Below are 12,794 nucleotides of genomic sequence, written 5' to 3'. Positions count from 1 at the left end.
CAGGAGCACAAGTACAGATCTTATCCCAGCCAGAAAGATGATTTAGAGATGCAGTCTTTTTATGCTTTCTCTCCTCTTGGGGGAGAGAAATAGGAATTTCCCAACACGAGTCACAGCGTGCTTGTGCTAACCATTGAGAGGTGCCCATCTCTTCGCCGACTACACAGGTGACCTCTGGCAAGCTAGCTCTAAATAGGTGTGGGGTTACCTGCCCAAAGCCAGGAGGGATGGTGTGCCACAGCCCTAGGATCACCTCGCAGGATGTGTAAGATATAGATGTAAGAGAGCTGCACGATTCCTCACCTACCAACTGCTTTTCATTCAGAAAAGACAGACAGGTTTTTAAGGGTCATTGAATGATCCCTTGCGCAGAGAGAATTGACAACCACTTCCCAAATGCTGCAGAAATGGAAGGCTTTTGCTGAAAAAGTAGTTAAAAAAAAAGAATTCCTTCTGTGCCTGAGAGCTTTGCAGGCAAGGCTGCTTACAGTAACTCTGATAGATTTTTCATCTGGCCAGAAAGACTACCTAACCATGATCCAAAAAGTGCCAGGAGGAGCATTAAGAAAAGCACACAATTTGCAGTTGGATGTCCTCTTCCCAGACTCAACAATTAGGCATTCCATACAAAAATAACTTTGAGCTCAGCTTTAAAAATATCTAGACTATCCCTTGTGGGGGACCAGTTTCCAGATAATACCCCAGGATTCACATAGATTCCCATGGGATGTTTTTTGGTATTTGTAGTGGCCTTTCAGCTACTGAGAATCAACGTAAGTCAACACTCAATCTGTGTAATAAGTGCTCACACAGACACACCTTCCGCCTCATGGGCTCCTCTGATACTAAAGCGTCTACTTTGACTTCAAGGGGTAGGAAGTTTCCTGCCATTGGAAATGAATAGTAAAGCACCAATGAAGAAAGGAATCAGAGTTTCACTGGAATAAGTCCATTTTCAAGAACCCGTTCGCTGTTCCTTCACAGGCTGCAGGCCAGCTGGGAGCTATCTGACATATTCTCCAGGTTGTCCACCATAGTGATGATGGTTTCTACTTTTTCTTCAGGAAGAACGTGAGAGGCATTAGATCGAAACTTCTTCAGGAGCGACTCTCTGCTCAGAGGCTTCCTCCAGTGCCCATAGAAAGTGTCACATTTGCCTGTGAGGACATCCCCGCTGTGCAGGAGCAGCGCCACCTCTCCATACATCTTGTCGAAGTTGGCCACATTATCTTCAGGGTGCTCCACCACCACTTTGTCCAGCAGCTCCCTCAGCTCCTGCCGGTGGATGCTGCTCTCTGTGAAGGAGCTGAGGCCCACCTCGCCATCCAGCAGGGCTGTACAGGCATTGAACTGGAAGGAGTGCCTGGCCTGGTGCTCGGAGCTGGGGAAAGGCCGGTTGATGTACTTTGACACTGGGATCTTCAGCACAATGGTACGGATCAAAGAGGGAGAGAAGGACCCTGCATAGTTGATGAAGAGGTTCCGGACAGACAAGGCAGCATCCACCACCCAGTGCATCCCCAGGTGGGCTGGGAAGCGCTTGAAAGCGATATCCTGCTTCTCCAAGAGGAACTCGTGATGGTCACTTGGTGTGGACAGTGGCTTGGGCTGGTAGACACTGTAGAAAGCGCTGAACCCAGAGCAACCAGGGATGTCATCCAGAATGACAGGGTTAGCCTCCATCCCTCGGGCAGCCAGCAGCGCCGCTTCAAAGCCCAGGCGGGTGGCATTTCCGATGTGCAATGGCTTGGCTTGGGTGGCGGCGTTGGCCATGGGTGCCCCTGCGAGCGAGGCGGCGATGCCCAAAGCGTGGGCACACTGCGTCATGCTGAGGGAGAGCAGTTTTGCCGTGGCCGCTGCACTGCCCATGGTACCAACCACTGAAGGAGGGTGGAACCTAAGGGGGAAAGTGCAGGTATGAGCATGAAACCGCCAAACCAGCCAGTGGAAATCCCTCATGGCTCTGTTGTGTATGGGATTCACCTGTTTGAAACTTCATTGGAGACCACACAGTGAGGCCAGCATCTTCGGAAATCACTTTTTAATTTTCCCTAAGGGTAGGTGTCATGGTTTGTGTCCATACAGCCAAACTTTCACCCTGTCTTTCACCCTTCCAAAGAAGGCGGCCTCATGCAACATGCCCAAGAGCAACCGCTCCTGGTTGATGTTGTCTCTTGGACTACACGAGGGTCTCAGTCATCGTGATGAGGGGTTTGGCACAGTGGCCCTGATCCTGCAGAGCTGTGTGAGCTACCAAGAGGGGACAAGTTGTGTGCTTATGCTTGTTTTTCTAACTGAAATTGCTGTAGCATCTTCTAGCCCTGGTCACTCACACCAGCCTACTAGGAAAAAAAAAAAAAAGAAGAAAAAAAAAGGAGATTTACCTTTTGGGAATGTTGTGAGCCTCAGTGGAGAAATGCATGAGCCTTCCTTGTACTTCCAGGCCCACGTTAAATGCCAGGAGGAAATCCAGGCCATTGGGTTTGGTGCTTGGAGGTAGCATCTGGGAAGCAGCCAGGAGAGCCGGCAGGACAGCCCCAGATGGGTGAGTAGCAGGGTGCCAGGTGTCATCAAAGTCCATGGAGTGAGTCTGCCAGGGAAATGGAGATAAGGGTTTGCTGGTGTAGGGGGCTAGGAGCCAAGGGTGTCCTTGCTGCTACTGCTGAGGCTACATCTGTAACAACATCCACCCAGTCATCCTGAGGTCCCCACGGTGCTTGGTTGGTCCCCTCTAAAAGCAGTGTGCAAAACTACAGAGCAACCCAGGACTTCTTGGCCCCCATAGCCCCTCTCAGGAACCAGACTGCTTCCTACAATACTAATTAGTGTTTTGAAGGCACCACAAAGCAGAGCTTCTCCTGGAAGAGCCTGCCTTACCGCAACACCGTTGGTGAACGCGGCCAGCGTCGGGGAGAGCTTCATGCCTGGCCTGCCATAGACGGAGCTCACGGCAACTGAAGAGTACAGCTCCTACAAAAAGGGACATTCAGGAGAGGACCTTGAGTGAAGGATTGATTGTATGATGCCCTACTGCAAGGCAGAAGTCCTACATCATCCATGAAATAAAGCCTTGCTCGTGGTGGTGGGGGTGACCGTGGGGACCACAAACACCCAAGGGAACAGGGCTGTTCCTACCCGGCAGTACTGCAGAGCAATATCAAACACAGGCGTCGTGCTGCCCATGAGGCCGACCCCAATGCTGTCGAGGATCATCCTCTTGCTTCTGTAACGGACGGTCTTGGTCAAGTGCTCGGGCCGAACCGCATGGATGAAGGAGGCAAAGCTGCTGGTCACGGTCTCCTCGGGAGCACTCCTGGCCACCACTGCAGAACCAAGAGAGAGGGGGAATGGGTAAGAAGTACGTGGGCTGTGTGCTGACAGCTTGCAGCTCTTCACCCTTTGGCCCCACTGAATTTGCTGAAGGGGGAAGAGAGCTGGAGAGCACAGGATCTGGCCAGCATGTCCCTTGGGTCACAGAGCGTCATACAGCCCTAGACAGCTGATGGGTTGTGATTCACAGACAGCAGAGAGGTGCTGCTGGGAAGGGGATTGGCATCTCCTCCCTCATCAGCAGCACAGGGAGCTCGAGGCAAGCAGACCAGCGTGACTCCTCTCCTCCATGGGTTTCCAAAGGTCCACGGTGCATCCTGGCTCCTGCAGCCTTCGCGTGCTGTAAGGACTGCTCTGGGTCACTCCTCTGGTGGCTTCAAGGGGGTTCAAGTGAAGCAGGGCTCAGCCACATCCCCCCTCTTGGGTTTCAAGCAAGCATCTTTTGGGGGTGTCAACACAAACTATGTCCCCATGTCTGGAGAAGGAGCAGAGCAAGTGCCCTGCCCCATTATGAGTGGAGCCCTGTTGGGAGTGTATCAACCAAAACCCAAACTAAGCGTAACCCCAATTGCATTCTATAGCTTCCATTGCTTTTGGCAAGCAGCATTAGACCCAAAGCCTGGATTTAGCTGTAAGTTATCTGCAAATTTAGCCCTACGTGGTACTGAGGTGTCTGGGCTCAGGCAGTAAAGCTCTTAAGCCCTATACACTCAGAAGGATGCTAGTGATTAAAAGCAAAAAGGCCTTTGTGTGTTCTTACATCATTCAGCCCAGCACATCAGAGGCTTTAGCCTGTGCTTCAGAAGGGGATTAGACCAGAAGATCACCTGAGCTTGGTGTCTGAAGGGAGGTTTTTTTCCTGTCTCTGAAAACACCTTTTTGGTAGACAAGAAGCAACACATCACGCTTCCCAAGGAAAAGTCAGTGGTTTTTTGTGTTCATGTAACATAGAGCTGGGCAGATAACACAGACTACTGGTACTTTTGTATTTGGAAGTTACCATTTCCAAATCTTTGGAGGTGTTTAAATTCTATGGAAAATATCCAATTTGGGACCACTTTTATTTCAGTGACAAATTGCCTTTTTTTTTTTGATGATTTTATAATTCGTAGAATTACAGTCATTAGGATCCACTATAGTTTGTAATATTTTGAGAGCTCACATGAGACTAGGAAAACTAGAAAATTCAATATATCTAGTATTTGCATGATTTCCCATGTATGTGTATGTACCTGTGTATGGTGGTGGGGCAGACATACGCATGCATACAAATAAGAGACAGCACTAACGTCCAAACGAAAACAATCACACAAAAAAAGTAGAGATGAATGAAGCAAGAAAATAAAAATACTTTCTTCCAACATCTTAGAGGAAACCTCATCAAAATCAACAGGTACTTATGACACCATATTTTTTTAAAACCGAAAACATCCCAATCAAACAAAATGACCATTCCCTAATTTCACTAGGATGCATTCATTCGTAAATGTCATGCCCACTGACTCACAGTTTGCTTGAAAATGTGTTTGGACTCACCTAGAGCCTAGGAGTCTGAAATCCACTTGTAAACACAGCTGAGAATGTCATCATTGCTGTGACTCACAGAAATAGAATCCACCCCTCGCAGCGGCTCTGCGAAATGGATCGCTATAGGAATCTGTACCACTCAGCAGTTTGGAAACCCTTCTGCTGCCAAAATCGGTGCCCTCCCTGTGTACGTGGAGAGCATCTCCCGTAGACCACAAACGGAAGCACCAACGCCCTCAAGGAGGGGGAAAGTGAGGTCCAACTAGACTGGAGAGGCTGTAGGAAACTCTGCCTGAATCACACTGCGCCCATAAAATGTTCATGGCTTCCTTCCCATCATCAATTACTCTTTGTCACTTCAGTAATCAGCAATATTTTTTAACCCTTCAGTTAAAGACACTTAACGACAGCCGTGTTTTTATCCTGCTATGACAGCTGCGCTGCAGAATTTTATTTAAAAAACAAAAGAAAACAACACTGTCTAATAAACCTGTCCAAGAGCAATTGGATTTGCATGGATTATTATTATTTCTGTTGTTCCAAGTGTTCATTAAAAGCCACAAATTGCACTTATTGCATTAAGAACACATCTAAAAAGGAGTTAATAGACACAATTTATAACAGACCAAGTGAGTGCATTGCACAGGTGTGCTTGATTTGTCTGAAGTGGGAAGCTGAGTCTGTGCAGCTGTGAGACACGGAGAATTATCAGTGAATCACTTCAAGCAATGTAAATAGCAAGATCAGATGTGAGAAAGTGAGGAGAGAAGAGTTAAGAATCTAAGCAATGAGAGCTACAATTCAAATATCTGCAATTTATGGTCAAAGTGTAAGAATTTGGAAAGTCTGGTTCTCAATCAGTTAAAGACGGTTTTAGCACAGGGCTAGTAAGCAACATTTTTACCACTTTTTCCACCCAGGGCAATAATTACCGTAACAAGACCCCTAAGCACATCTTCAAAGCATTTGAGAAGTCTAGCTCAGTATGCTTAGCCCAGCTACTTAAAAAAAAGGAAGAAGAAAAAGAAAAAAAAAAAAGAAAAAAAAAAAAAAAAAAAAAAGATAGGGAATGCTGTTCTGCAGAGATACAAACCGTGAGCAGCAGTTTTATGCACTTGCCGAGAGCTTGCCAAGATCTTCTGGGATTTCTAGAGCAAAGACAGAGAAAGACCATTTGTCACCTAAGCTGCTTGAACTTTTTCAGAGCCGTTTTACTGGTTGTGCCTCTAACATGGCATTGGAAGACACTCAGAGATCAAACGAGTGGATAAAGCTGACTTTCAGAGCCTACATATTTAAAGGAGAAAAAAAAAATAATAAAAAAAAAAAATTCCAAAGCTCGGTCCAGCAGGGGTGCCAAGAACAGCCAGGGAAATAAAGCAGTGCAGTCGAAGGGGCAGCGCGGACTTCTCAGACCTACCATGAAATCCTCCTACAGCTGCGAAAAGGACCAGCTCCAGGTGGACGGGAGGAGGAAGACCCACGCAGCACATCCCAGCAACAACAACCCCCCCACGGCACGGGGTGAAACACCCTTGGGATGTGTAAAAGGACCAGGCGTGGAAGGAAGGGGTTAGTAACTGTCAATAAAGCGTCTGCGAAAACCATCCGGTTTTGTTAATGTTGGGGCAGGTTCCCGTTTCATGTCACGACAGTTTTGACCGCTTAAAGGAACCACCCGGAAAGTGACACGACCTCCTTAAAGTGAGAAAGGAAAGATGAGAAACGGATAGGTTTTGTACACAAAATAGTATTTACCTGTAAAGTTAAGTAGACCATTCTGGTGGCTGCTCCCACTGCTTAATGCCCAGCTCTGCACTACTCTATTCAAGGGATGGGAGAGGTGTCTGTCTGAAAGGTGCTTTGGTGTCAGGGTTTATATATGCTTCTGAAAGGCAATTTGCTTTTTTTTTTTTTTTTTTTTTTTTTGCAACTGAATTTCAAGTGTGATGACATCAGCCTCTGGGGACCGAGAGGGTGGGGGGAATAGATGAGGAGGGGTGGTTTTTCTGTGCTGAACAGAAGGGAAACCCCTCTGGTTTCAGGAAATAAAAGAAAAAAAAAAAAAAGATTTAGGACAATAATTGACAAAGTTCAAGGAAACTCCTGTCTCCAAAATGCCACAGGTGCCAATGTGTGAAGCAACTGGCTGCAGGCTCCTCCTCCAGAGGAGGACTATAAAACTGGTACTTACCAGGAAATGAGAGGGACAAGAGCATCCTCCCATTGAGCTGAAGTGTCACCAAACCAGGTAATCCAAGCTGCAAAGGGAGAAGCATGGCATTGGTGTTTCTCTTTGATGCTTTTTTTTTTTTTTTTTTTTTTTTTAATACATTCACTGTTTTAGCATTTGGCTGAATATTGTCATAATTCTCCTTCTTGTAAATAGCCAGCTCTGTGATGTTGCCTGCCATGTGCTGCCGGTTCACGGAGATGTTAGTGCAGATGTGAAATCTGGGCTGTAGCTTCCAGGAGACATCGGGACCTTCCGTCCCCAAATGGATCTTTGGACTCTGGGGAAATGCCATGGCTTCTTGCTTTGTCCAGTAATGCATCTCGGACATATTCTGTACAGAATATCAGCTTGCTTTGAAAGCCAGCTTGAATTTTTTTACTAAATACTAACCAGACCCATGGTCACTGTGAACATTGCAATGCATCCCAGGCAACTTTGTGCTGTTTTTCACCAGATGAGAGGCAGGGCTGTGATATTTATTCCAGCTGTGTCGTGGTGTTGTGCACTGTTAATCTTGCTGTGTGCTTGTCCAAAAGGCATTGCATTTCATTCTTTTAACATGCTTATCTTGGGGGACACAGTGTTTTCTCAGAGCTATGTAAACACTGGTTATCACTAATAAGGTAGGGTGGAAAACCAATCACTAAATGCCACTGGGGAATAAGTATCTGAAAATTTAATGCTGTGGTATTTTTATATATATCCAATGGCACGCTAAGCCTTGCTCCAGCCTCCCCTGGGGACAATGTCCGTGCACCAGCATATTCCCATTAATATTAGTCAAGGTTAACAAGCACGGGCAGCAGATTTGGGTGCAACGTGGTTGCCCACAGTGATGTCTGCAAAGCCCAGCTATAGCGACATGGTTGGGAAGGGGGCTCGGAGGGGAATGGCCTTTTCTGGGGGCAGAGAAGGGGAGTTACTGTGGGCAAGGCAGCACGCAGAGGACAAGGTGCTCGGAGGCTGCAGCCACGTGGGCAAGGCTCGGAGGCCATGCTGAGGGCAGAAGAGATAGGGCTGAGGGAGGACCTCACCAGCCGCTTCTGCAAACCCCAGGGTGGAGTAGATCAGGAGCAAGTGGGAAAAGGAGAGGAGACGGAGGAGGATGGGTGGCTGTGGCTTTGCCCTCGCTGCCCAAGGGATCACCCGGGGCTGCCCCATCCGTTCAGCAAAGCCAGCTCTCTGAATGGGCTGGCAGTGCCCCATCCGTCCTCGCGGTTTCCTGGACAGTGGCTGTGCTGGCTGGTGCCCCATGTGTACAAAGAGCCCACACACCGTAGAAAGGGACTTCCCATTTTCTCCTTTGCCTCCACACCACCCTGTATTGCCTGCACCACCTCTTACCTCGAGAGCTACACGGCAGGAGTCCTGGTGGAGGACAGCCAAGGAAAGGCTTGGTGGGTACTCCCTCCTTGCTGTGCCCCTCCAGGCAGGGAGCAGAGGTGTTACGCTACCCATTTGCTGTAGTGCATGTGGAGAAGCAGGTCCTTACAAGGTGCTGGGGGTGGCAGCTGTACAAAACAGATAGTGACAGCACTGATGGGTGACTTCATCCTGGGGACAAGCAAGGCTTGGGCATACTTAGAACAGAAAACACCTCTGAGTGTTTCCTTGTTTCTCCAGGTCTTGGTGCAACCCGTTCCTGGTGCTGTTTCTACCGAGACTAATTATTTGGTGTGTCGTTATGTTGCCTGAAGTAGGGGAGGAGGTGATGGACTTTGCCTTGCAGCTGCTGAACACACATCTGTGTCCCCAGTGCACGGGGTGGCTGTGTGCAGAGCAGGTCTGCAGCTGTTGCCAGCCCAAAAAACCTTTCCTCCCAAGGGAAGCTCCTTCATCGTCCTCCTTTTCCATGTCTTGATCTAAATCCTCTTGCTTCCCTTCCCTTTATACCTCTGTATCCTCTGTATCCTGGCATTTTCGGGTACTTCTTAGGTGTCCTATGGAGGAGGGCACTGCAAGGAGAGGGAAACAGCCCTATTGGTTTTTCCTCTCCACCCTTCCCCAAACCAAGATATCACAGGCTCTAAAACCTCTGCTGTGGTTACTCCTGCAGTAACTGTGAACCAAGTGAGTCTCAGCAAGTAGAAAATCACTCCTGAGAGCTGAGCAACCACCCAGCCAGCCCATCTTCCTCCAGAAAACCCACCTCATCCTACCCCAGAGACCAACTCAAAACAGGGGCTTGTAGCAGCATGCCCAGAAAGTCACTGTCTGAGCTACTTCAGAGCGAAACATCTGGAGGAACTTAATATTATGGCCCTCCTCCAAGCACAACCATTTAAACCAAACTGCTTGTTTGCATCTGCATGTCATAAAAATCAATGACAACAGCATGGACTGTACAGGTGTGCTGCTCAGCTCTTTCTAAGGGCGCATCATTTATGCGGGCCTCCTTCAGGTCAGTAATTCATACAGGGGTTTGCTGTTAAAGGAGAGTGTTCCTCCTGCAGTGCTGTGGCTTGGTGCAGCTTTCTGAACTGAAAATTCCAATCTTTAGCACAAGTAATTAATTGAATGAATTAGTTGTTCCCCAGACATGGGACATAATACTTTTCCAAATTATTTCATGAGAGTTTAATTTGTTGAATCAGTTCAGAGCTGTTAGGAGTTAATGCAGCCTGTTTATCCTTCATTCTTGCTTCTTGTCAAAATTTCAACCTTTAAAATAAATAAAGACATTTTTTAATATTATTTTCTTTTATTTTATTTTTAATGGATCAGAAGAATCCAGAGGCCACTGACCTCTTTGCAAAACAGTATTTGCAAAATAGTGTGTGTCTGCCCAGGAATACTGTGTGTTTAAGAGTAGACACTGGGATTTAGGTTCATTAATATTCACAAAGCTGTTCCTCCTTTGGGTGGTGCAGAGTCTGCTCCTTCACTCCCCTTCACTTCCCATATCAACAGTAGCTCTGCTTTCCTTTCTTTCCAAAAGGCTTTTTGGAATGTCTGAGCACAGAATACATCACCTTCTCCCTTTCCAGCTCCTTTAGGTCACAAAATGTTCTAAAAATACCAAAATAGCAAGAACATTGCTGTTTTATTTTCATTTTTGTTTCCTAACAAAAACCTCCAGAGAGCAAGCTCCAGCTCATGGTACCCAAGAGTGCAGAGGAATGGAAATGTGGGGGCTGCTTACAAATAGACGAGTTAATGGTAGAAATATGAAGGGTTTGAAAATAGACTATTTAGTCACTGGGGTTTCAAGAAAGGGATAGAGCTGGAAAATTCCATCTGGAAGGGAGACTGTGTATGTGTGTGCAGTGCCTGCCTGTTTGTCTGTAACAGTGGATAAGAAATGTCCCGGACTGGCTCAAAAATACCTTGTGGGTTTCATCTGAATGTTTGTTCATTTGTGTTAGGCTATTCATTCCTCTCCATCTCCAGCAGCCCAGAGAAGAGGAGGCAGGAACTGTTACCACCACCTGCAGCGCTTTGGGGCACCTAAACATGTTTTTGCCAGAAATCTCTGTAGCCTAAATAGGTTGTGTGTGTTTTTTCTGGATAGGCCTCCGGAAAGTAGGCACCTAAAGTTCTGCTTTGAATGGAGCCTTTGTCCAGGGCGATGAGGGAGGCTCGGTGGAAACACCTGAGCCTGTCACCAGCTTCTCCCTCTTGGAGCAGGGGCACGGCTCTGGACGCTGGCTGAGCGCCCGAGCCAGAGGACCTCTGGTCTAGACGCAGACACACGTGGAGAGACAGTGAGGTTGTGGGGGCGACCGCTGACACCCTTGTTTTGTCTGGAAGGGCCATGGTGAGCACGGCGGGTTTCGCGGCCGTCTTCTACAGCGAGCCGGCCGTGCTGGGCCTCCTCGCGAACGTCGTCAGCGCCTTCCTCCTCTGCCTGCAGAACTTCGCCACGGCACACACGGGCGTCGGGCCGCAGGGAGCACAGGATGTCCTCGCAGGTGGGTGACAACGCTTGGGGGGACACCTGGGCCCCTGGTCTTGGTGAACTGCCCCCAGGAGCACCGGCATTACAGAGTTTTTAGGAGTCATCCTCCTGGGTCAGTAGACGGCCGTGGAGGACAGGTGGAGAAACTTCCTTCCTGATGTCTTGCTGTGTCTCCCAGGTGTCCACCTCATCCTGATCGGAGGCTTTGTCCAGCTCCTGGCAGGATTTCTTGCCTTCAGGAAGTACGACCACCTCGGAGGTGCAGCCTTTCTCACCTTCTCGGCTCTGTGGAGCAGCTTTGGGGCCACACGCATCATCTCAGCCGCGTATCCCCCCTTGCAGAACACATCGCTGCCCTCAGGGAATGCCAGCCACCTCCTGCCTGCCGGCACAGCCCTCACCTCCACCAGCCAAAGTGCCGTGGCAGGGCTGGTGGCCTACATTTCCATTTCCTTTATCCTCTCCTTCTGCTCAGCCACAGTGAACTACATCATGCCCTTCATATTTGGGGCCATCGCACTTGCCCTGGTGTTTGAAGCTGTTGCACTGTTTGGCCAGTGGGCCCTGGTAGTGTCGGGGGTCATTGAGCTTGTCATTGTCCTCTGCGGGCTGTATGGTGCGGTGGCCCTCCTGCTGAAGGGCATCACACAACGGTACATCCTTCCAGGCTTTGGGCATCCCCTCTTCAATGTCTTGCTACTGGGGTCAGCACAGAAGAGCTCTTCCAAGGCCATTGGGGAAGAGAAGAAAAAGAACACAAAGTATGCCGAGCCAATGGCCCTAGGCAACATCTGTGATACTGTCTCTCCTTTTATATTTGCTTTTTACTCCTTCGGGTACATGAAGACCTTCTGTGTTGGAGCAGTGTGGATTTCCATCATCTCCAGCGGCCAACTGCTGTCCAGCTTCTACAGCTACCTGAGAGGTGATGTCTACTACACCACCAAATTTGGTGTCCACAGCCTCTACTGGCTGGTTATGTCTTGGGAAGAGTTCATACTCACTGTCCTCCTTGGGCCAGGCAAGGCTCAAGAGAGCAGGCTGGGAATGTTTGGAGGGTGGTTCTTCTTGGCTGTTGCCTGCATGCTGTTTCTGATGTCAACCCACAAAGATACCCTGGAGATGTTGCAAAATGCCTCTTTCATCATCCTCATGTCTGCCTCCATCCATCAGATCCCAGTGCCAGGTGCTTACCTGTTCCTCGGCGCTGCCTGCAGCCTCTGCACTGCTCTCTCGTTGTACGCCACTTTTGCCAGCCTTATCAACTCCATTGGGGAGAAGGCTCTGATTCCAATTGGCTCCCAAGCTATGTCCAGCTCAGCTCTTCAAACCACACTGATGGCTGCCAAAAGCTGCTTCACAAGGTCCAAGAACTTGCCAAGCAGCACCAGAGCCGAGGTGCCAGATGCCTTGTTCTACATCTGCAATGGCCTGGCAGCAATCTCTGCCATCCAGGCTACTTTCAGTGACCCCAGCAGACAGCAACTCTCCATACCTTCTGTGCTCATCCCAGGAGCCATAATGCAGCTGTATGTCTGCAGGATCCAGGTGCAAGGAGGCAGAAGGTTTGGCTGCATTCTCCCATTCTGCTATGCTGCCTTTTGGGGAGCGTGGACCTGGCTTCGGTTTGCAGGTAACACAAGGTCAGGCTTTTGCTTTTTCCAAAACGAAGGGGTGTTTTAGGAAATTGCTGGTTGCTTTCTTCAATGTAGTTCCTTCTCCCAGAAGATTCACTGATAACAAGATTAACTATATTCCTCCTCGTAAAAAAATATGCAAAAAAAAAAAAAAAAAAAAAAAAAA

The 12,794-nt window shown here is 48.5% G+C and overlaps 2 protein-coding genes across 3 annotated transcripts in view; one reads left to right on the top strand and one right to left on the bottom strand.

The window, feature by feature from the left end:
• Window positions 1–768: 768 nt before the first annotated feature.
• Window positions 769–7,412, bottom strand: LOC118165874 (cis-aconitate decarboxylase-like). The gene is made up of 6 exons (XM_035324232.1): window positions 7,191–7,412; window positions 5,951–6,005; window positions 3,136–3,323; window positions 2,878–2,970; window positions 2,385–2,590; window positions 769–1,897 (listed from the first exon to the last, which is right to left on the bottom strand). The coding sequence occupies exons 1-6, from the start codon at window positions 7,410–7,412 to the stop codon at window positions 979–981; spliced, it is 1,683 nt and encodes a 560-aa protein (XP_035180123.1). The 3' UTR covers window positions 769–978.
• Window positions 6,983–12,794, top strand: part of LOC118165487 — a 13,018-nt gene continuing 7,206 nt past the window's right edge. The window contains exons 1-3 of one of the 2 annotated variants that reach the window (XM_035323501.1): window positions 6,983–7,108; window positions 10,844–11,004; window positions 11,170–12,624. In XM_035323501.1, coding sequence (XP_035179392.1) covers window positions 10,848–11,004; window positions 11,170–12,624 — 1,612 coding nt within the window. In that variant the 5' untranslated portion in view covers window positions 6,983–7,108; window positions 10,844–10,847. Of the gene's footprint in view, window positions 7,109–8,905; window positions 11,005–11,169; window positions 12,625–12,794 lie in introns of those variants that run through there. The other variant, XM_035323500.1, reaches the window with a different exon arrangement.

Source organism: Oxyura jamaicensis, chromosome 4 (assembly GCF_011077185.1).
Source record: "Oxyura jamaicensis isolate SHBP4307 breed ruddy duck chromosome 4, BPBGC_Ojam_1.0, whole genome shotgun sequence".
NCBI lineage: Eukaryota > Metazoa > Chordata > Aves > Anseriformes > Anatidae > Oxyura > Oxyura jamaicensis.
Note: the sequence above shows the minus strand (reverse complement) of the source record. Positions and strands in the feature narration are given on the sequence as shown.

Coding starts and splice junctions, on each gene's coding strand:
- LOC118165874 (XM_035324232.1), bottom strand. CDS start 7,412: ATGCATTACTGGACAAAGCAAGAAGCCATGGCATTTCCCCAGAGTCCA. Junction 6,006..7,190: donor CAAATGCTAAAACAGTGAAT/GTATTAAAAAAA, acceptor TCTTTGCTCTAG/AAATCCCAGAAGATCTTGGC. Junction 3,324..5,950: donor GCATAAAACTGCTGCTCACG/GTTTGTATCTCT, acceptor TTGGTTCTGCAG/TGGTGGCCAGGAGTGCTCCC.